Source organism: Schistocerca nitens, chromosome 2 (genome assembly GCF_023898315.1).
Source record: "Schistocerca nitens isolate TAMUIC-IGC-003100 chromosome 2, iqSchNite1.1, whole genome shotgun sequence".
Taxonomy (NCBI): domain Eukaryota; kingdom Metazoa; phylum Arthropoda; class Insecta; order Orthoptera; family Acrididae; genus Schistocerca; species Schistocerca nitens.
This window is the reverse complement of record NC_064615.1, coordinates 412,201,166-412,225,653: the sequence shown is the minus strand read 5'-3', so window position 1 is coordinate 412,225,653 and position 24,488 is coordinate 412,201,166. Positions and strand designations below refer to the sequence as shown.

The window sequence follows — 24,488 nt, the reverse complement described above, 5'->3', positions numbered from 1 at the left end:
GATGGCCTTGTAAGCTGAAAACTGGTTAACAATAAAAGTAGTATTGTAGAACAAAAGCAAACTTGTGCTTTTCATTTATTATAATGTTGTTCTACCAAGAACCAACAGAAGCTTACAGGGCTGGAAAGAAATCCAACGTGCACTCGGTTTGTCTGCCGGGGGGCCTCATCCAAGATGTGGAGGCGGCCTGCCTGCGGCTATTGAGTGTACGGGGTGCAGTCGTCTGCAAGTAGTTGCTCACATCAGCACCAATGATGCCTGTTGCTTGGATTCTGAGGCGATCCTCAGTTCGTACAGGCGGCTGCCGGATTTGGTGAAGACCACTGGCCTCGTACGCAGGGTGCAAGCAGAGCTCTCTATTTGCAGCATCGTTCCCTGAGTGGATCGGGGTCCTTTGGTTTGGAGCCGAGTGGAGGGTCTCAACCAGAGGCTTCGTCGACTCTGTGACGGTCTTGGCTGCAGATTTCTAGATGTGCGCTATTGGGTGGGGAATTGTAGGACGCCCCTAGATAGGTCAGGGGTGCGCTACACAAAGGAAGCCGCTACTCGGGTAGCAGAGTACTTGTGGTGTGTACATGAGGGTTTTTTAGGCTAGGCAGTAGTGCGAGGTGTCCTGATGAACACTCACCAGTCGACATGCAGGCAGGGAAATCAGGACGTGCTCAGTGTAAAGACACTTCAGCTATCAAGATCCTAGCAGTAAATTTTCAGGGTGTTCGGAATAAAGTTCCTGAATTTACTGCCCTCCAGGAAGCGTGTGGCACGCAAATTATTCTCGGGACTGAGACCTGGCTGAACCCTGAGATAAGAAGTTCTAAAATATTTAGTGAGGGTTGGAACGTATATCGGAAAGACAGATTAGACACCGTAGGAGGTGGTGTCTTCATTGCAGTTGACAGAAATATTGTGTCTACTGAGGTCGAAGTAGAGTGTGATTGTGAAGTTATCTGGACACGTTTAACAGGGCTAGGGGAAATAAAGTTAATTGTGGGGTGTTATTACCGGCCACCAGGTTCCACCGTGACAGTTCTAGAATCATTCAAAGGGAGTCTACATTCTGTATCGCAGAAGTACCCGGATCATGCTATATTAGTCGGAGGCGACTTCAACCTACCTAGTAGACTGGAATGTCTATGGATTCATTACAGGTGGTACAGATAAGCTGTCGTATGAATTACTTTTGAACACATTATCTGAAAACTGTCTTGAGCAGCGAAATCGACAGCCAACGCGTAATGGAAATATTTTAGATCTGGTAGCCACGAACAGATCAGACGTCATCGACGGTGTCAGTGTTGAGATAGGGATTAGTGATCATCATGTTGTCATTACGACTATGGTTACGAAAGTTAAAAAGACAGTCAAGAAGGCTAGGAGAGTATTCCTACTAGAAAGAGCAGATAAGCAGTTGTTAGCATCCCACTTAGTAAATGAATCGACTTCATGTACTTCCGGTATGATGGACGTGGAAGAATTATGGGCGAATTTTAAACACATTGTAAATCACACATTGGACAAGTATGTGCCGAAAAAGTGGGTCACGGATGGAAAAGACCCACCGTGGTTTAACAGCGCAATTCGGAGAATGCTCAGGAAGCAAAGGCAGTTGCACTCGCGGTTCAAGAAAGATCGGGAGAATGAGGACAGGCAAAAGTTAGTAGAGATTCGTGCTGCTGTAAAAAGAGCAATGTGCGAAGCATTCAACCACTACCACCGTCATACCTTAGCAAAAGATCTTGCTGAAAACCCAAGGAAGTTCTGGTCTTATGTAAAAGGTAAGCGGTCAAAGGCTTCCATCCAGTCATTCACTGATCAGTCTGGCCTGGCAATGGAAGACAGCAAAACGAAAGCTGAAATTTTAAATTTAGCATTTGAGAAATCTTTCACGCAGGAGGATTGTACAAACATACCGCAGTTTGAGTCTCGTACAGATTCCTGTATGGAGGACATAGTGATAGACATCCCTGGGGTTGTGAAGCAGCTGAATGAGTTGAAAATAAATAAATCGCCAGGTCCTGATGGGATTCCAATTTGGTTTTGCAGAGAGTACTCTACTGCATTGGCTCCTTACTTAGCTTGCATTTATCGCGAATCTCTTGCCCAACGTAAAGTCCCGAGCGACTGGAAAAAAGCGCAGGTGACGCCTGTATATAAGAAGGGTAGAAGGATGGATCCTCAAAATTACAGACCAATATCCTTAACATCGGTTTGTAGCAGGATTCTCGAACATATTCTCAGTTCGAATATAATGAATTTCCTTGAGACTGAGAAGTTGCTGTCCATGCATCAGCACGGCATTAGAAAGCATCGCTCCTGCGAAATGCAACTCGCCCTTTTTTCACATGATATCTTGTGAGTCATGAATGAAGGGTATCAAACGGATGCCATATTCCTTGGCTTCTGGAAAGCATTTGACTCGGTGCCCCACTGCAGACTCCTAACTAAGGTACGAGCATATGGTATTGGTTCCCAAGTATGTTAGTGGCTCGAAGACTTCTTAAGTAATAGAACCCAGTACGTTGTCCTCAATGGGAGTGTTCATCGAAGGTGAGGGTATCATCTGGAGTGCCCCAGGGAAGTGTGGTAGGTCCACTGTTGTTTTCTATCTACATAAATGATCTTCTGGGTAGGGTGGATAGCAATGTGCGGCTGTTTGCTGATGATGCTGTGGTGTACGGGAAAGTGTCGTCGTTGAGTAACTGTAGGAGGATACATGATGACTTGGACAGGATTTGTGATTGGTGTAAAGAATGGCAGCTAACTCTAAATATAGATAAATGTAAATTAATGCAGATGAATAGGAAAAAGAATCCTGTAATGTTTGAATACTCCATTAGTAGTGTAGCGCGTGACACAGTCAGGTATGCAGTCTCTTTAGTACATTTGTTGCTTCTTATGAGGTTTCTGCCAATAAAACATAATCTTTGGTTCGCATTGCCCACTACAGTTTCTGTTTGATGGTTCCGTTTTAAGTAGTTCTTAATTTATGAGATTTATTCACAACTGTGGAATCTTTGTGACATTAGGTATGAAGATTACTCATTGGTGTTGCACAAAAACTTGTACCAGACCAGGACTCGAACCTGTATTTCCTGCTTGTCAGAAGCAGTCGCCTTAACAACTTCAGCCATATGAGCACATTTCCAGTGTTGACTCTAACTGGGGTCGGAGAGATATAGTCATAAGCCTTTTTTAGCTCGTTTTGAGATACAGCACCTTTTAAGTTTCATGGAAATCCAAAAATATTTAACACAAAACAGAAACCTTCTTTGTACCACAAATTATAGTTTAACACATCGCATGTGGTAAAATACTCAAGTCCTTTTATGCTGTGTGATATTAATTTTGGAGTCACTCTAATTATGATGTTGTCAATAGGCTTATCACTGTATCTCCCAGAAAATAATTTAGAATGCAAAATATTAATTTGTGAGTATTTGTTTTGAACCACATCTAATCAGTGACTAGTATTTACAATTTTTACACATTTATGTATACATAACATATCACTCACCCCAATAAATTAGTTCACATTGAGATAGATACATTGAGGAAGTTTCTCTGTCTCATTATTGTTCACATTATTCCCAATACATGACCGAACAAAGTGTTGATCTTCTGCACGTTATCAGTATTTTTCTAGTTAATTGAAAGTGGTTATCTGTATTTTACTGGCAGTTGAAATGGATCTGGTTCAGCAAGCCTTCCTTCCATCATGATGTGAGTATCCACTGACGTGAGGGCTCCTGTGTCTTAAAAACAGTACTTCACACTTTGTTTGAAGCGATACTCATACCCAAACTTAAATTGAGTAGCTTCACTGAAACTAATTTGATCTCTGGGTGTGAATACTGGTGGTTTCGAGATTAATGTGTTAAGGTTATCCAAATTTCTGAAGACACCTCTTTTCACAATGATCACAATAAAATTTTTGGGAGTAGCAGATTGTACTATTCTGGTCATTCATCTGATGTGTATGCTATTAAACGTATGTTTTTTGCACAGACTCAGTGCAACCAAAATCATGATTGCAAGGGACTCTAATGTGACCTACCACAGGGAAATGCTGGACACATTCTGATCTTCTGGCAGCAAAGATCCTTCTAAAGCAATAAAAGCACAGTTCTCTGCCTGTCCCTTGCAGTTATCTGTAATTATGTGAAAATGTTTTGTTTGAGCATTAGCTACCTTGAAGTAATTTATCAAGTAGGTCCCAACTTCGTCTGAAACTCCTCAAAGGAAAAAGGCATTTCAGTTTATATTTTCATTCCTAACTCAAATATTGCAACAAAATTGTATTTGGAGTGTATTCGAGAGTGGAATGGTAGAGAAACAGACTGAAAAGTGGTTCAATGAACCCTCTGCCAAGCATTTAAGAGTGAATTGCAGAGTAGTCACATAGCTGTAGTTGTTTTAAGCCATGTAACAGACATGTACACTTTCAGGCCTTTTCACCAGAGTCATTATATAATGAAAAAGAGAGTCAGACAATTACATTTTATCAAATTCTGCACAATTCATTCTAACACACTTTTCCAGGTACACAGAATGATGACATTCCTATCTCTAAATCAGGTATATTACATGTTGAGGCTTTTACATGTTGGGGCAGCATGCACTGGAAAGAAAGGCAAGATCCTACAGTATCTGAAACTAAATAGACATCAGACTGCCAAAAATAACAGCTGTTCAAAATTTGATGCGTTTCTAATGGTGATGAATAACCCATTATTATGTGCAATAGAAGTTACAGAAAAGAAACAACAATACAAACTGCATCTCAGAAAGACTGGCAGTGGGGAAAATATGACAATATCTTTAACTGCTCTGACTGAAGTGAATCTTAATGCAACAATCCCCACATCTAAAATAACAGTTGGTCCAGTATTTTACAATAGGAAATTATGGACTTGTAACTATGGTACTCAAGATGGTGGATCTAATAAGGGATACATGTTTCATGGAGTGAGAAAGATGGAGCAAAAGGGAGTCTTATAGTATAAATTTACATACAAACCTGCTCCATCATCTTTAGGAACATGAAAACGCAGCTTCATTTGCTGTTGTAAATTCCTCACCTTTCTCGCATGTTTATATGAGTCATGAACCCTTAGGGAAGCTTCCTAGCAATCACTACATCCATTCCACATAGGGTTCCTGACTGATCAGTCTCGTTGGGTTTGGAAGACATGTACTTCTGAGCAGCATTACGCTGACATTTCACCTTCTTTTTTTCCCACCAGTCAGTATTTAGCCTTTTTTTCTTTTGTTTTTACTTCTGTGGCAATCCTTCAGTTACTCTCTTTATTTCAAGCGGTAATATGAAGAGAAAAGTAGTCACCGTACCCACATGAATTATAGTCATAAGCCTCACACAAAATTGCAGAGCACAAGAAAAATATTTGTACAAGTCTGTTGTCAGTGGAGATGCACTATTACATCATTAAGCTGTCATTGAAATATGCATTTAGATTTTTCCCATTATCACAAAAAATGGTGATCAAGTGAGTGAGCAAGAGACGAAGTCACAAGCCACTGCACAATAGTTACCAGAAATGAACACTTTTATATACTTACTGAAACATCATCTGAGCTGGAACTGTAACTCAATGGATGTCAAGATTCATTACTGTCAGTATCAGACAGATCAGAACCTCCATTTTCAATACTGTCTCTTGCAAGTATTTGTTGAATATGTGAAGTAGCTGGAAACACTCCTAGACTGTCTGCAATTTTGCTGTGGATTGTGAATCTGTGTCTTCTGAACATATCACCAGATGGCAAAGTACAGAACAGCAGTCTGTCATATTCTGCCATCTGATGCAGAAAAATTGAACTTTTTCAATGGAATATGAAGAGGGCATTTCTAAGAATGTCATAGCATGAAAAACTGAATTACGAAAAAATTGTGTCTTATGACTATATCTCTCTGACCCCTGTCATAAGTCATACTATCTATGGCCCCATTGCTCACAGCTTTACTTTGATTCCTGCCACAGGGTATCAAAGAGACAAACTGTCATAGAGAGTGCAGCGTATGGAAACATGAGCTATGCTGGAAGTATGCTCAGATAACTGAAGTAGTTAAGGCGACTGTTCCTGACAAGCAGGAAATCTAGGTTTAAGCCCTGGTACAGCACAGATTCTAATGTGTCACTAATAAGCAACATCTTCATGCTTAATGCAGCTAATGCCAGAGATTCCACAATTGCAAATAAATTTCTTAAATCTAGTACAGCTGCAAGATTGACCTGTTCTTCAGACAATGTTCAATATAAGTTATTTGTAATTGTAATCTTTAGGTATTTAGTTGAATTAACAACCTTTAAATATATGTGATTAATAGTGACTTCAGAATTTTTGCCAGTGATGCAGTTACCTATAATGAAATACTGTCTGAAAGAAGGAGCATACACATTTTGTCAGATACTGATGATTTCAAAGTGGTGCAAAGATTGGCATCTTGCTTTAAATTTTCAAAAATGTAAAACTGTGCACTTCACAAAATGGAAAAATGTAGTATCCTACGACTGTAATATCAATGAGTTACAGACTCAACCAGTTTGTACAATATATGTGTGTAACACTTTGTAGGGATATGAAATGGAATGATCAGTTCAGTTGTGGGTAAAGCAGATGGTAGACTTTGATTTATTGATAAAATACTGGGGAAATGCAAACAGTCAAGAAAGGAGATTGCTTACAGATCATCATTCTAGAATATTTCTCAAGTGCATGGGACCTGTACCAAACAGAACTAACTGGGGATATTAAATGTACACGGAGAAGAGCAACATGAATGGTCACAGGTTTGTTTGAGCCATGGGTGAGTGTCACAGAGATGCTGAAGAAACAACTACAAGGCTTTTGAAGATAGATGTAAACTCTCCCGAGAAAGCCTACTTACAGAGTTTCAAGAAACAGTTTTAAATGATTACTTTAGGAATATACTACAACCCCCTTCATATTGGTCATATAGCAATCATTAATACAAGATTAGGTTAATTATAGCACACACAGAAGTATTTAAACAATCATCTTCCATGCTCAGTATTTGAGTGGAATAGGAAGAAACCATAATAACCAGCACAATGGAATGTATTGTCTGTCATGTGCTTCACAGTGATTTGCAGAGTGTAGATGTAGATTCATTGCGTAACCAAAATTTAAAAGATTTATTTTAGTACTCATATGGAGGATCTCACACTTTTTATTGTTTAGAGTCAGTTGACACTTTTCACGCCATACATATACGAGGTGTGGCTAGAAAAAAACCGGACTAGTACTGGTGAAACAATAAAACGAATGCAATAAGGCTGAAAGTCGCGTGGCCTGTCATGTGACTCTTGCTCCGCTTACTGCTCGAGTTTCATCTGCCTCCTGCACTCAGTCTGCCCATGGCGTCTGTTTTAAGTAGTTGACGTTTTGTCTGTGCGTCGGAAAATGTTGAGTGTACAGAAAGAACAGCGTGTTAACATCAAATTTTGTTTCAAACTAGGAAAATCTGCAAGTGAAACGTTTGTAATGTTACAACAAGTGTACGGCGATGATTGTTTATCGCGAACACAAGTGTTTGAGTGGTTTAAACGATTTAAAGATGGCCGCGAAGACACCAGTGATGACACTCGCACTGGCAGACCATTGTCAGCAAAAACTGATGCAAACATTGAAAAAATCGGTAAACTTGTTCGACAAGATCGCCGTTTAACAATCAGAGCAGTGTCTGAGTTAACAGGAGTTGACAAGGAAAGTGTTAGGCAGATTCTTCATGAAAGTTTCAACATGAACAAAGTGTGTTCAAAAATGGTTCCAAAGTGTCTCACAATTGAACAGAAGGAACGCCGAAGAATGATTTGTTCTGACATCCTGGAAAACATTGAAAGTGATCCCACCTTCTTACAAAATGTTATTACTTGCGATGAATCATGGTTTTTTACTTACGATCCCGAAACTAAACGCCAATCGATGCATTGGAAAACTCCTGGTTCTCCACGACAAAAAAAAGCACGAATGTCAAAATCGAAATTCAAGGCAATGATGATTGTTTTTTTTGACATCAAAGGGATTGTGCACATTGATTGGGTACCAGAGGGACAAACAGTGAATCAGCATTACTACATTAGCGTCCTGGCTACCCTACGTGAGCGAGTATGGAGAAAACGGAACGATTTGTGGAGAAAAAAGTCATGGATCCTTCACCAAGACAATGCCCCAGCTCACAGTGCGTTGTCAGTGAAGACGTTTTTGGCAAAACACAACATTCCCATCTTAGATCATCCACCCTACTCACCTGCTTTGGCCCCCTGTGACTTTTTTCTTTTCCCTAAAGTCAAGTCAGCTTTGAAAGGAACTAGATTTGAGACTGTTGAAGCAGTAAAAGAAAAAGCGATGGAAGTAATGTATGGACTTACCGAAAATGATCTGCAGCATTGCTATGAACAGTGGAAAATTCGTATGGAGCGGTGTAGAGACCGAGGAGGAGAGTACATTGAAGGAGATAACATGAAATTGTAAATAATTGTAAATAAATGTTTTTTGCAGCATCAGTCCGATTTTTTTCTAGCCGCACCTCGTATCTGATGTAAATCATTTTGCAATAGATGGTAAATGACAGCACCATCTGCAAACAGTCTAAGAGAGCTGCTGAAATTGTCTCCTAAATCATTTATGTAGACTAGAAACAGCAGAAAAAGAAGGAATATCAGAGTTTAAGCCATTTGCCTACAATAACAATTACACCCATCTAGCAGTTGCTTGTATTGCGGTACAGTGGTGGGTATACCAGTCACAGCACTACAGACGCAACATGCAACTGTTCTACAACTCGCTGCTTTCTGTAATAGGTCTGCAGCCATACATTAGATGGCACCAGTTATACAGTTGTGAAATTGATGCATTAATTCGAGCTTAAATTTATTTTGTGTGTGTTTTGTGAACTCAGTGAGTGGCTCATCCTATGAAGCAGAAGAAAGTGATTTTAGTGATTAGAGTAATGGTACAGACTATGTTACTGTGATACATCATTGAGAGATGGAAACATTAGCAGTTTGGTTAATGGGATAACTTGAATTACTTGTTAAAATGTGGTGGTGCAAGAAATGTGTACCAATGTGGCAACAAAGTGCACTGTGGACTTATGAGAACTTATGTCAAGGAATATTCTCTGGCTCCTGGACATAGTAATGCTAAATGTAAGCATAATTTACCACATACTAAAACCAGGACCCGAGAGGGTGATGTCAACAATGTTCCAGTTCAATGTGGCAGAGCAGCTCTTGAGAATGTAACTCTCCCTCTCTACAGTTGTAAGGGATGATCAAGCAAGACAGAAAAGCCACAAAGTTCCAAGCCAGAAGCAAGAGACATTTTCTGTGAAAAGAATGCCAGCTCAAATGAAAACTGCTCCTGTTAGAAGGTGATCAAGGGTATAGGGAAACCTGTTTCGAGTGTAACACATGTAAAGTTGTTCTCCATGTGGACAAATTTATCACAATATACCATGCTCAACTAAACAATGTGTGTACATTTATGAGAAATGAAAAATGATTCACTGTGTACCATAAACTGTGTTTGTATCATTATAGCTTAAGTCCTTAGAACAGATATATTTCTTCATGTTTTGTAAATCTTCATGTATATGTGAAAAACAAAAATATATGCTAAATTAGAGACAGAGCGCAAGCTTGAATTGAGAAAGGAAATCAACTGTGCCCCTTTCAAAGGAGCCATCCCAGCAGTTGCCTTATGCAATTTAGGGAAATCACGGAGAACCTGTATCTGTTTACCTGGATGGGATTTGAACTGTTGTCCTTGAGTCAAGTCCACCTCGCTTTGTGGGAACAGTAGAGGGCATGGAATAGGCCCTTGGAGAATCCATCAGTTACTACAAACTGTGACACCTTTCTGGCAGTAAATCACAAATCCTGTTACACAAATGTGACAATATTCCATACAATTTGATTAGGAGCTGCTTGGGAAGAAAGGCGTCCATAGCCTGCTGGAGATTTAGAAATATGGAATCAGTTTGAGATCTCCTGTCAGTAGCACTCATTACTTTGTGTTAATAAAGAGAAATTTGTGTTTCACTAGAACACCATTTTCTGAATCCATGGTGACTAAGTGTCAATAGATCATTTTCTTTGAAGTAGTGATAGAACACTGTACATGTTCCAAAATCATAGTGCAAATTGACATCAGTGATAATTTTTATAATTCAGTGTATTACTTCTATTTGCTTTCTTATGTATTGGATGCTGGGGCTATTGTGAAATATGCAGCTGTCTGTTGCTTATGCAGTTGAGCCTGGGCAGAGCCACTGTGATTACCCAGAGGTACCTCACATAGAGACTGTCCCACAGTAGCCCAGAATGACTACAACACCAAGAAGGAATAGCTTCTCAGCTTTTGGCTCAATCAGTGTGTAGTCTTCTTTTCTTTAATTTAATGAGTCCAGTGTACAGTACAGTCGCCAGTTACAATAACACTTTCAGCAGTCCCATATCCTTCAAACCATAACTGTAGTAACGGCTCAATATAAATCTTACATTTATTATGTCAATAAAGGGTAGATGTCATATCGGAAACATAATACAAAGAACCAAAATCTTTATTAGCATCTTCACCAATATGATAGGTTCAATAAGCAATAACATTACGGGGTTCAAAACTCTCCAAACCAGAACAGAAGTAGTACCATTATTCCTTACAACTGCTACTATCAGCTAACCATTACCAGTGCTCAATGTATCATTGTTAGCAATACTAAAATTAAGGTTACTTAAAGAAAAACAGGTTCTATCAGTTAGACAATGGGGAGCAAGTCCTTTCAGCTTTTTCACGGCAGCATCCAGAGGTGTACCAGTCTTCAGCTCGATATTATCAATATCATTACAAATGGGAAATGACAGACATCGTCTTAAAGTCTCCTATAATGGCATGGTGTGGTTGTGGCTCATTCAGTGCAGTTGCCTGCGCTAAGTGTGCACAGAGTGACTTGGTTCCCACATTTTATTCGCACTTATAAGTTCGAGGCCAAAGTGGTTGCATAACAACATGCCTGCAATGCCTAGCATTGTGGTAAATCTAGGGATGCTGGGACCATTACAGAAAATGTTTGTCATTTCCTGTTTATAAGGATACTAACAATATCGAGTTGAAGACTAGTACATCTCTGGATGCTGCCAAGAAAAAGCTGAAAGGACTAAGGAATAGTGGTACTTCTACTGTTATTGGTTTGGAGAGCTTTGAACCCCATAATATTATTGCTTATCGTATGCACCATGTTGGTGAAGTCGCTAATAAAGACTTTGGTCCCTCGTGTAATGTTTTCAATACGCCACTTACCCTTTATGCACTTAGTAAATGTAAGATTTGTAATGGGGAGTCTGTACAGTTATGGTTTAAAGGACATGAGACTGGAAATTGTTGCTCTAACTGGTGATTGTACTGTGTCTTGGCATCATTAAATTAAAGAAAACAAAACTACACAAACTGTGAAAAGCTGAAAAAAGATTTCTTCTAGGTGTTTCAGGCTCTCTGGGCTACTGTGGGACAGCCTCTACATGAGGCACCACTGGGTTTTCACAGTGGATCCACACAAGCTTGACTGCATAAGCAATACAGAGCTGCATTTCGTGCAACGGCCCCACCATCACTAAATTTACCAGGACACTGACCACTAGCAAGCATTACGCTATGTATAGTGGCCATGTTGTTTTGTAACCACTTTGGCCTGGAATATATAAAAGAGCATGTAATGTGCACACCATATCAGTCTGTGCGAGCTGCAGCAAAATCAACTGCATTGAATGGAGCCACAACTATGCCACGCCATTATAGGAGGCATTACAGAAGACAGTCATCATTTCCTGTGTATTGAGGATATTGATAATATTGAGTTGAAGACTGGTACATCTCCAGATGCTGCCCAGAAAAAGTTTAAAGGACTTGGTTCCCGTTCTCTGATTGATTTACCCTGTGTTTTTGTTGGATGTAATCATAATTGTAGAATTGCTAACAATGATACATTTAGTACTGGTAATAATTTCATAAGTGAGCAGTCGTATATGATTGTTAAATATGGAGCTGTTATATGAGCATCCTCTGAAAGGAACACCATTATATACAAACTGGACCTGGAGATTTACCTTTGTTAAGTGACTTAAATTGCTTTCCTCCTCAAAGGGTATCTACTTCTAAGTTACTCATGTTGACGGCTGTTCTTGATTCAAATTCTGGGATATTTACTGCAACTTCTCTGATGAAGGAATCTCGGAAAACCATGTTTAGTGACTCTACTTTACTGACACTCAGTGCATTGGTAATATTGCCATGAGATGTGGTGTATGCAGTGTTGCATAGTGATTTGTGTCATTGGAATATTCACTGTTTGTACAAATAGCTGCACTCTCCATTCAAATCAGTTCTGTTCTGGCTGCATGTTGATGTTCGTAATAAACATGCTTTCAGTGTTAAGTGTTGTATCTCATTGGCCATTCTGCTTTCTGATTTTGCACTTGAGTGTAGTTACAATGTGACATTGTTTGGTGAAGATGCTGGGTACTTCAAGATATCTGTATCACCTTGACTCCAATTAGACAACATAAAAGTGTGTTGCCTACACTGAAAGGAACCAGGATACAAGCATTCAGAAGACCAATGGATTCAAATCCAGCAGTAAGTCAGCTGCACATCGGGCACCCATCAGTGTTCTCCGAAGATTCTGATCAAGACCTGACAAAATGGCTGAAAGGGTTCAACCAAGTTACCAATACAACAAGTGGAATGACATGATGTGTTTCACAACTGTGTACTTTTACTTGGATATCACAGCCCAGCAGTGGTTCAATAACAATAAATTGAAGCTCAATAAATTGGATAAATTCAAGGTTGAACTGAAAAAACCATGTTGCAACAGTCACCAACAAGTCAGATTAGGGAAAGAACAATCCAAGAACAGGGTCCAACGCCATGGTAAAATGACACAGTCCTATAAACAGAATGTTTTGACCCTATGCCATTCTGTGAATCCAAATATGACAGAGGCTGCTAAAATCTCAGATTTGATGGCAGGCTTTGCAGAAGATATGTAAAGAAATTCATCAAGTTACACCAGCACATGGAGGAAATGCAACAGAAAAGAATCAGACAAAAGAAGTATGACCAACTTTCAAATATGGTCCCGTTGGCAGCTGCAGAAGGCCACAACGATCTCACCTCACTCCTACATCACGTAACGAGAGAAAAGATACAGCATTTTATGACAACCAAAGCTGTCACATCAAGTAAGCAAGAGATAGCAGCCATGACTGTTGACCCAGTATGTCAGGAAATAATAGAATGACAACCCAGTACTCAACCAAGCAAGTTCAACACACTTCTACACCAAGTATAACCCGCCATAGAACGATAGACACCTGGAGGACAGAGAACAAGAGGCCAGTGTGGATATGTGTGCTACTGCAGAAAAAGAAGGCATGTTTTCAACAACTGCTATACCACCAGACAATCAAGCCATTCAACTAAAAACAATTGTAATTGACCTGTGGGACCCTGGATGATTCACTCCCCAACATGCTGTAGCCATTCCCTTTTGCTTTACAGAGATACCAGCCATTTGCCTAGCCACCAACATCATAAAAACTAAGTGAAGCAACCACTTATGGAGGTGTGACTGCCTCAGATACAAATCCTCCATGGGTGACAATCAAGAAGCTATCAGCAATTCTCATTGACATCATCATCAATGGCCAATCTGTCTGGGTACTAGTCCACTCAGGGTCTTCCTTTTATGTAATGTCAGATTCATATCATCACCAGCTAAAAAAGTCACAAATGGGAAATACATCCTGCTGTTAGGAACATGTATTGCAAGAATAAGCACTAGCAACAGAATGAAACCATTCAAATTGATTGTTTTAGTATAAATGTAGTCATAATATCATTTTTACTGATGTGGAAACTGATGCATTGACAGATAAATGAGGTGATCCAGCAAAAAATATACTCCCTCAGTATTATTGCGTTTCAGAATTACAAGACATTTTCCATCACAGATTCAACATTATGTTTGCTCTTCTGCTTCTGTAAGTAAATTTTTATATTTGGTAGTGCTTTTCATGATGGAAAATTTTCATCATCACTGCAAGATTGTAAGTGTCTGTGTCTCTTGTCTAGCTGCTCCTAGCACAAAAAGTAGTAGTTTTATCACCTGATGGTGACAGTGTGAACTAATACAAAGAGGGGTAATAAGTAGGTGACTGTTACAGAGAACTGTTTTATTTTAAGTCACAACTTTCACATGACAGTCAGGTGTCAACTAAACAGTTAATAGTCACATCATCTGTGTCTCATAATGTGACATGAATGAAAGACCTATTTTGTATTTTCCTTCTATATTTATACTCAGTATGATTTCTTACAAAGGATACCACATAACAGTATCCCTCCTTCCCCCTTCCCTTCCATGGCGGTCTCTCTTTTTTATTTAAAAAAAAAAAAAAGGTGAGGAACTGCTCCACACCTTTTATGCTTTTACGGTGATTTTACTCCTGCAGTCAGAGAAAAGAGTAGTCAGTCACATATAATTTTTGTCCTTGCAGGTCACAAAGAAAAAATGTAAATGTATTAGATACCTGCAAGAGTGCTCACACTAAGGTCCTACAATCTGTCTCTCGAGTTAAACAGAATATTGTCCACATTGTATCATGAACTTCAGCCGGTTTAAACCAGAACTGAATAACAACAAAATCCTAATTTTCAGTTGCAATATCTATTACAAGGATAGGCTAGATGGTGATGGTGGTGGCAGCATATTTGTTGTCATAAATATCTAATGATATTATGAAAGATGCTGAAAGTGAGAAAGTGTGGCTGAAGGTAAGCACCAGCGCTAATTCAAACATGACAGTTGAATGCTTTTGTATACCACCCATCTCAAAAACTGTAATAGCAGAAAACTTTGAGAATACCACAGATAAATTTCCTATCCAGAACCCACCCAGATAGCCACAACCCTTAGCACATACTTCCAGGATTTGAGAATCAAATCTGCCCAGTGAATTAACAACAACACCCAGTATGCTGGCCAGCATGAATGTGGTTGTTAGGCAGTTTGCCACATCTAATTACATGACTACTCGGCTGGCACGTACGTTACACCTCAGTTACATGGTTCACAGACACTTTAAAAAGTTCTCACACTATCACATGGATAATACTAGGTGCAGGTAGATGGGGCACACAAATTGTGTCCCGGGTGGGAAGCGGTGACAACAGAAGGGGCACCTGGCCACCCCTACCACTAACATTGCCAAATCCTGGTTAACATGCCAACTCGTGAAGGTATGGGATAAGGCCAGCACAAAAAAGAAGAAAGAAATTTCCTGATCATGATAATATAATAGTGGCAAATTTCGTCTTAGCATCTATAGATCAGGAGATTCACATATTAAAAAAGGTGCCAGGGATAGGGACGGGTTTCAGTTAAGTAATCGCAGAGGAGGGAATCATACAGCTGTCATAATATCATTGGCAAAAAATGTTAAGATAAATTTTAAAAAAGGTAGGAAAATATTTCTGAGCAGCAAGTTAAAAAGGAATAAAATTGCAGTTTATCTCAACAATCAACATCAAACTTTGATCTCTGGGGATGGAGGTGTGGAATATAAATCAGTAAATTTAGAATTATTGCACAACATGCTTTAGACATCTAAGGGCTGAGCAAGGTAAAAAGGAATATAGTTCAGAAGTAGTATCAGAAAATTGCTACAAAAGCTACTTTAACTAAGAGATTTTAATTACGTTAAAGGCAAACCAAAGCTGAATGAAGCTAAAAAGAATTTAAGGAGAGTAGTGCAAGTAAAATTTTGCCAACTAATTTGCTGAAAAGTCCAAAAACATTTTGGTCTCACTTAAAGTTAGTAAATTTATCAAAATCATTGGTACAGATGACCATTGAAATAAAATATAGGTACCAAAACACAAGATGACAGAGAGCAGGCCAAAATACTGAATACAGTTTTTAAAACTATCACACTAAGTTTGTAATATGTTTCCTACTTTTGATCATCACACAAACAGTGAAAGAATGCATACTGAGATTGCAGTTGCGGAATGTGGTGACCACCGACTATGTGTGACCACACACTGCTGAAAACATGCAAGTAAACATAATTATGGTGCTTGCACCAGCAATGCAACACTACCGAATGGCCCCGAATAGGGCACTGCTACCCTAACATCATTTTACTTTGTTGTAATTTCATTTTAACAGTATGTAACAATAGTTGTTTGCACTCAAATAGAGATAACATTTGAAATTCTTTTAGCAATGACTGTTCTGTGCTTATTTTCTTCATTAATTACATTTGTTTATAAAATGCACTTCATCATGGTTCTGTCAGTCATTTATTTATACACATGTATGTAGTTTAATATGAGCACTTACTTTAGTGCAACACATTACTAGAAAATTTGTTTTGAATGTTAACTTAGGTATAAAAGAGTCATATACTTTTTATGATTTTTCAAATATGACAGTCATCACATAACTGTTCAATTTTTTATATTAGTTTCTAAACTTTTTTATTCTCGTAAAATTTTTAAAGTTTTGTAACTTTAATTACACACATCAAAAAAAGTTTTGCATCACCCTGGTTCCCAGAACTCCTGAAGATAGACATTACCTGTGGACATTGTATCACAGACACAGTCCCTTTGACTGTTCAGAGATGTCACTAAACCCACCCAAACCATGCATGAGCAGCACCTATGAGACAGAGGGGTCCGACAGCTGATCAGTTCCAGTCATTCCACCAGGAAGGAGGTACCGGGTTTGTGTTGTCGGTAGTTCAACGATGCGTAGACGGTCAACACCGCGGTTTGATCGCGTCCGCATTGTTACTTTGTGCCTGGAAGGGCTCTCAACAAGGGAAGTGTCCAGGCATCTCAGAGTGAACCAAAGCTATGTTGTTCGGACATGGAGAGGAGATACAGAGAGACAGCAAAGAATTTATCTTACAACGTCTACGACAAGACAAAGACAAACTCCCGTGCGGAAGTAGGTAGGAACCCTCACTAGCAATAATAATCTCAGAAACAGGTATAGTACAGTATGCTAAGATTTCCCTAGTTTCAAACGATTCCAAACCTGCTCTACCTGCATTGTTACAAGCAACGAAAGCTACAGTCAGCCATCCATTACCCAAACTAGAGGAAGAAGATACTTTCATTAAAGAAAAATTTAACCTCGCACCACAAAATAAAGTAGGTCCATTAAGAAGAACAAACTGAGTAGTTTTACCAACTCCTCTAGTTTCATTCTTTTTACCCTTCGCAGATGATGTCGAAGCACCAAGGGTGCCGTCCACATTGACAAGTGATTGCTGGTTTACTAATCACTTGTCAATGTGGACGGCACCCTTGGTGCTTCGACATCATCTGCGAAGGGTAAAAAGAATGAAACTAGAGGAGTTGGTAAAACTACTCAGTTTGTTCTTCTTAATGGACCTACTTTATTTTGTGGTGCGAGGTTAAATTTTTCTTCAATGAAAGTATCTTCTTCCTCTAGTTTGGAGGCAACCTGGTCAGGCTGGTCACCTTAGCCACACTGTCCAGCGAGTACAGCAAGATGGAGGTTCCCTGCTGTTTTGGGGTGGCATTATGTGGGGCTGACATACGCCGCTGGTGGTCATGGAAGGTGCCGTAATGGCTGTACGATATGTGAACGCCATCCTCGGACCAATAGTGCAAGAGGACGTGCTATTGGGTATTAGAAGGTACCGGTGTGTACAGCAGTCTGGACCACCACCTCTGAAAGTCTCGCTGTATGGTGATACAACATGCAATTTGTGGTTTTCATGAGCCTCGCTCAGGCTGCCCAAAGGCTACTACTGCAGTGGATGACCGTTACCTATGGATTATGGTTCTGAGGAACCCTGACAGCAACACCACCATGTTGAATAATGCTTTTCGTGCAGCTAGAGGACGTCGTGTTATGACTCAAACTGTGCGCAGTAGGCTGCATGATGCTTAACTTCACTCCCAATGCCTGTTGTGAGGTCCATCTTTGCAAGCACGACACCATGTGCTCAGCAACATGCCGAATGGACCGCTCAGGATTGGCATCACGTTCTTTTCACTGATGAGTGTCGCATATGCCTTCAACCAGACAATCGCCAGAGACATGTTTGGAGGCAACATGGTCAGGCTGGTCACCTTAGCCACACTGTCCAGCGAGTACAGCAAGATGGAGGTTCCCTGCTGTTTTGGGGTGGCATTATGTGGGGCTGACATACGCCGCTGGTGGTCATGGAAGGTGCCGTAATGGCTGTACAATATGTGAACGCCATCCTCGGACCAATAGTGCAACCATATCAGCAGCATATTGGCAAGTCATTTGTCTTCATGGATGACAATTCGCACCCCCATCGTGCACATCTTATGAATGACTTCCTTCAGGATAATGACATTGCTCGACTAGAGTGACCAACATGTTCTTCAGACATGAACCGTATCGAATATGCCTGGAATAGATTGAAAAGGGCTGTTTATGGATGACGTGACTCACCAGCCACTCTGAGGGATCTATGCTGAATCGCCGTTGAGGAATGGGACAATATGGACCAACAGTGCTTTGATGAACTTGTGGATAGTATGCTACGACGAATGCAGGCGTGCATCAATGCAAGAGGACGTGCTACTGGGTATTAGAAGGTACCGGTGTGTACAGCAGTCTGAACCACCACCTCTGAAAGTCTCGCTGTATGGTGATACAACATGCAATTTGTGGTTTTCATGAGCAATAAAAATGACAGAAATGATGTTTATGTTGATCTCTTTTTCAGTTTTCTGTACAGGTCCAGAACTCTCAGAACCTAGGTGATGCAAAACTTTTTTTATGTGTGTATTTGCATTCTTGCCTACCAGTTTTACATAATTGACCACAGAAAACAGAAGTAGATGCAGAGTTTGCTGTTACCCTTCTGTTTCACCTATGTCCCCACCCCTTTCCTTCTTACACCCTTCTCCCACTTTCATGTATCCCCTCTCCTATACCCATATATGGAGCTCCTCCACGCCCTCACCAGCATGATGGCCAACACAATAGGTCTACTGCCATCGCTGCAAAGTGATTGGTTGTCACTAAGTGAAGTCATCGTAAGATGTGGGTACTGCGATGTTTGCATACACCTGCCTATGATCAACCATTAATATGTGCTCATCTAAAGATCGACTGGGTTGAAAGTTGAACGAAGGATAGCGGTTTAAAAGGCAGAGGAAAAAAAGCACCAAGGCAAGAGCCTAGGGGAAAAAAAATCTTCTGTGATAGTCATGTCAGGTAGTAAGAGCAGTAGCAGGTTGCTTGATATCTGTGGCAGATCGTGCAAGGGTTAAGTAAGTTAATGGCGAGTATCATGCAGGTGGACATATTTGACATTGTGAGGCATTGGTACTCAGCCGTTGCAGCTGTGTACTGAGTGCTGGTTGATATTCTACTTTGAGTCTTTTCATCAAGTGTCAGTATGCACATTCACTCAAATACGTTAAATGACTTCATGATATTCAAAATGCCTAACTATATTTATGGTGATACTGTTGTATTAAAGAAGGTTGTAACAGCAGAGAACTATACACAAGAAGATTCGCAGTTCTGACCATGTTTGGTGTAAGGATTGGCAGTTGAGGCTAACTGTAATTCAATCTAAAATATTTTGCATAAATAAGTAGAAAGACCAATTACTGTTAAGTTAAACTTTTTGTGATAAAGTAATAGAAATCATAACAAACATAACACAGGGAAGCTATAATTAAACTTTCATTACTTGATCCAGTGTAAGCGGAAAACTATATACTGTTCGGAATGATGTTTAGACTGTACACTGTAGGATTTTCGTTAATGTCATGACTTACTGTTAGGCACCAATATTGGTATGATGGTGTAGGGTTGAAATGCAAGCATGAGAGTGCATTACAGTTGCAGACAATAAGCATGGGTATGGACAGAATGAGCAGGGCTTTGCTTGTAAAACTGTTTAATCTAAACAACAGCAATAGTTCTGCTGCACTTCACGAGTGTTAGTGCATTAAAGGAATATGGAGAAGTCCTTGTGCCTCATCGGGTTTGGGGAACATGATTCGTAAGTTTGAATTGAGTGGTGATTTGAGAATTACTACTGGGAGATGCTGACAGTCTGTTGTGCCGCAGATTATTGAAGAAGTTACTGTTGCCTTGGCTGAGAATGCTGTTTGCGCTGTGCTCAGTCTTCAACCAGTGCACAAGCAGTGTCACAACAGTTAAACATTCCGTAGTCCACTGTTGTTTCGGGTAGCAGTGAAGCAATCTCTTATGTGGTTTCAGAGTGTCATGAGTGCAGATGGTCGTCATGTTGAACAATTTTCGTAACCTGGAATGTAAACATGGTACACAATTAACAAATTTTACTCCCACATGTGGAAATTAAATGTTTCTTTCAGTGCTTTATTCATTATTTCTTTTTTTTGAATGTCCTTACAAATGTTTCACTGTCCTGTGATCACTCATTTGTCATGAGGCCCCTACAAAAGTAATGAAAGTTTAATTATAACCACCCTGTTTGTGTAAGAGCACCCATCTGGAGTTACCTAAAGTGGAATGACCACATAAATCTAGTGAATGTCAGACTGAGATTCATTGGAAGAATCCAAATAAAATATAATTCACCCATGAAAGAATTAACTTACAAACCATAAGCTCAGTCATTTGTTGAATATAACTTATCAATCTTAAATCAAACAATGGAAAGTCCAGCATGGAATGTAACAATATGAGAATGAAAGTTGCTACACACCATATAGCGGAGATTCTGAGTTGCAGATAGGTACAACAAAAAGACCCTCACAATTAAAGCTTTCGGTTATTAAGACCTTTGTTAACAACAAACACACACACACACACACACACACACAAACAAACAAACGTAACTCACACACACACACAACTGCAGTCTCATGTGGTTTCAGTTGCCTGAGACTGCAGTTGTGTGTGTGTGTGTGTGTGTGTGTGTGTGTGTGTATTGTTGATGTAGGCCTTAATGTCCGAAAGCTTTAATTGTGAGAGCCTTTTTGTGGTGCCTATCTGCGACTCAGCATCTCTGCTATATGGTGAGTAGCAACTTTCCTTCTCATATTGTTACACTTAACTTATCAATCTTAGACTCTTTCCGGGTAGGATTTGCAGAGGAGACAAAGAAGATCCACTGAAGAGTGACACGTTTCATCACAAATTTATTCAGTTAGTGAGAGATGCTCAACAGACTCCTGTAGCTGACACTATAAGAGAATGTTGTACAAACAGTAAAGCAATATATTGTATCTGGTGCCCACAAAAATCTTACTAAGTGACCATGACAGGACAAATCAGAGGAATTATAGTTCAGATGGAGGCTTACAGATAGTTGTACTTCCCATTAGTTTCATGAATAGAAAGAGAATGGCGGGAAAATGGTAGTGATACCAAAAGCACCCTCTGCCACACACTGTAAGGTAGCTTTTGGAGCATAGGTGTAGATGTTGATATCCAATAGGAGATAAGTTAGAATGTCACATTCTTTTACTAGTAAAATAAACATATCACAAATTATGCAGTTTATCTTTGAACGTTTTCCTTTTTATTAGTCAGTGTAACCAAATATAAAACAACTCTTAAGAAAACAGATAACACTCAAGGAAAGGTCCCACAAGTGTCATGAAAGCTACTGTGCTTAAAGTAATCTGAAAAAAACTGCATTCAGATGTTAACTTTTCCTGTAACAGCCAACGGCTCATTCCATACCAATACAACTGCCAAAATTGATGGTCTATAACTCTAAAGATATGTGGCTGTTGTTGAATTTCAACAATACAGTTATCAGTGTTACATTTCTATAAGTGTAGGGAGAGGTCCTAATCTTTCACAACTCATCTCAAGTGTCATAACAGTCCTCAAGACAAATCATCTCCATATATGAGAAGTTGGTTCTTTTTTTGATGGACTGATAGTATAAAAGAGTCAATAGCATTCTGGCATTAATAAAAATTTTTCATCTGTAACCCTCTGGTTCTTGCAAATAAATGGCTCTTCATTTTTACAAATTTAATCTTACTTGTTTTTAAATATATTTGCCAGCCCAAAATGCCTTTCCTTTCTTGTAAAAAGAGGAATATTGTTTCCTTATACTATATAAAACAGTTATGAAGAATTAGTTCTCACAAGGTAGAGGAGGCACTGAGTTGTGGACAGGCACATATAAATGCTGAAATATTGCTTACCTTTTAGACAATGTCCTTCTTCAGAACACACACGCACTCACTCTCTATCTCTCTCCCCCTCCCCCCTCTCTCCCCCTCCTCTCCCCCTCCCTCCCACCCCCACCCCTCTCCAACTCTGTCCCATACCAACTTATCACCTCTATGTGCTCCACTTACCCTTGATAAATAACCCCAATCTTAGTGGCCTTCTTATTGAACCACTTTGTTGTTGTTTCCACCCCCCCCCCCCCAAGTCACTTTTGACTCTTATTTGTGACATTGTCATCTCCATGTTTGTTTTATTTCTTAGTATCTTTTCACTTATTGCTCCCTTTCTGGTAGTCGCCATTTATTTTATTTTAATGATTATTTTCCTCTCATTGACGAAAATGTGGTTCTACGAGGGCCGTTCAGAAAGTAACCTCCGGTTGATTTAAAAAAATACACCAAGTTAAATAAAAATATTTTAATATATACATCTTACAACTACATCTTTGCACTATTTTTCTACATAGTCTCCATAGCGATTGAGGCACTTATCGTATCTCTTCACAAGCTTTGAAATTCCTTCTGCATAAAAATCACCCGCTTGTGCCTGGAGCCAGCCTGTGACCGCATCTTTGAGCTCTTCGTCGTCGTCATCAAACCGCTGTGACCCGAGCCATTTCTTCAAATGCATGAAGAGGTGATAATCACTTGGCACCAGGTCTGGGCTGTAAGGTGGATGGTTGATAACGTCCCACTTGAAGGACTCAAGAAGGGCCGTTGTTCTGCGAGTAGAGTGAGGACGGGCGTTATCGTGCAAAAAAACGATACCGGAAGTCAGCATACCGCGGCGTTTGTTCTGTATAGCCTGTCGTAACTTTTTTATTGTTTCACAGTACACGTCTTGATTAATGGTCGTACCACGTTCCATGAATTCAACCAACAACACCCCTTTGGCATCCCAAAACACCGTTGCCATCAGTTTTCTGGCAGAAAAATCTTGCGAGGCTTTTCTTGGTTTGGTAGGCGAATTTGAATGTGCCCACATCTTTGATTGTTCTTTTGTCTCAGGGTTCACGTACTTAATCCAGGTTTCGTCACCGGTCACGATTCTGTTTAACAATGGTTCTCCTTTGTCCTCATAACGTGACGGAAAGTCTAATGCAGAGGCCATTCTTTGAGTTTTGTGGTGGTCGGTAAGAATTTTGGGCACCCATCGTGCACAGAACTTACGGTAACCCAATCTTGCTGTCACTATCTCGTACAAGAGAGTCTTAGAAATCTGTGGAAAACCAGTAGACAACTCCGACATTGAGAAACGTCGATTTTCACGAACTTTTGCATCAACTGTCTGAACGAGTTCGTCAGTCACCAATGATGGTCTACCACTCCTCTCTTCATCATGAACATTTTCTCGTCCACTTTTAAATAAACGTACCCATTCACGGACAACTCCTTCACTCATAACTCTTGGTCCGTACACGGCACAAAGCTCACGATGAATAGCTGCTGCAGAATATCTTTTGGCTGTAAAAAACCTTATGACAGCACGCACTTCACATTTGGCAGGGTTTTCTATTGCAGCACACATTTCAAACTGCCACAAAAACTAAACTAGCGCAGGTACGACGTTCACTCGACCACGGCTTGATGCCGACTGACCTGTTAAGTGCGTGAACGCACAGATGGCGTCGCTACTCCCCCCACAACCCGCACTGTGACCAATCGGAGGTTACTTTCTGAACCGCCCTCGTATATATTGTTCCTCCATTACTGCTTATCCCATGTGAACCACCATCCCCAAACTGCCTTGCCATCAGAATTCCTCTTCCTGGCTACAGCCTTTCCTTTCACAATGACCTATTCGTCATTATGAATTCTAATGTGTATTTTCTGTTTTTGCAGATGTGAAGAGGAAGTTCCAAGTGCTGGAGAAATATCATTCTTACTAAAGGATTTAAAAGATGATGTACCGTTACTTTTTGCTGTTGTTGTGCCGGATTCTGTTGCTTTTTATCATTTTGTGAACATTTCGTTACCTGTGGATGACTCCTGTCCAATTTAGTCAATTTCTGCAGTGTTGCGATTGTTATTGTTTGACTGTGGCTGTTTCAGATGAACTCTAGATATACAAATATATTTAATTACATTATTTATACTTCTTCTGTGGGCCTGACATGTGATGAGAAGAAGTTCTGTTATTTTGATGTCTCAAAGTACAAAGCTACAAATCTCCA

General features: G+C 39.9%; 1 protein-coding gene across 2 annotated transcripts in view; it reads left to right on the top strand.

Moving 5' to 3' along the window:
• Window positions 1-24,488, top strand: part of LOC126236275 (uncharacterized) — a 181,102-nt gene extending 156,614 nt beyond the window's left edge. For both annotated transcript variants that reach the window (XM_049945434.1, XM_049945435.1), the window contains exon 7: window positions 24,157-24,488. In XM_049945434.1, coding sequence (XP_049801391.1) covers window positions 24,157-24,316 — 160 coding nt within the window. In that variant the 3' untranslated portion in view covers window positions 24,317-24,488. The remainder of the gene's footprint in view (window positions 1-24,156) is intronic.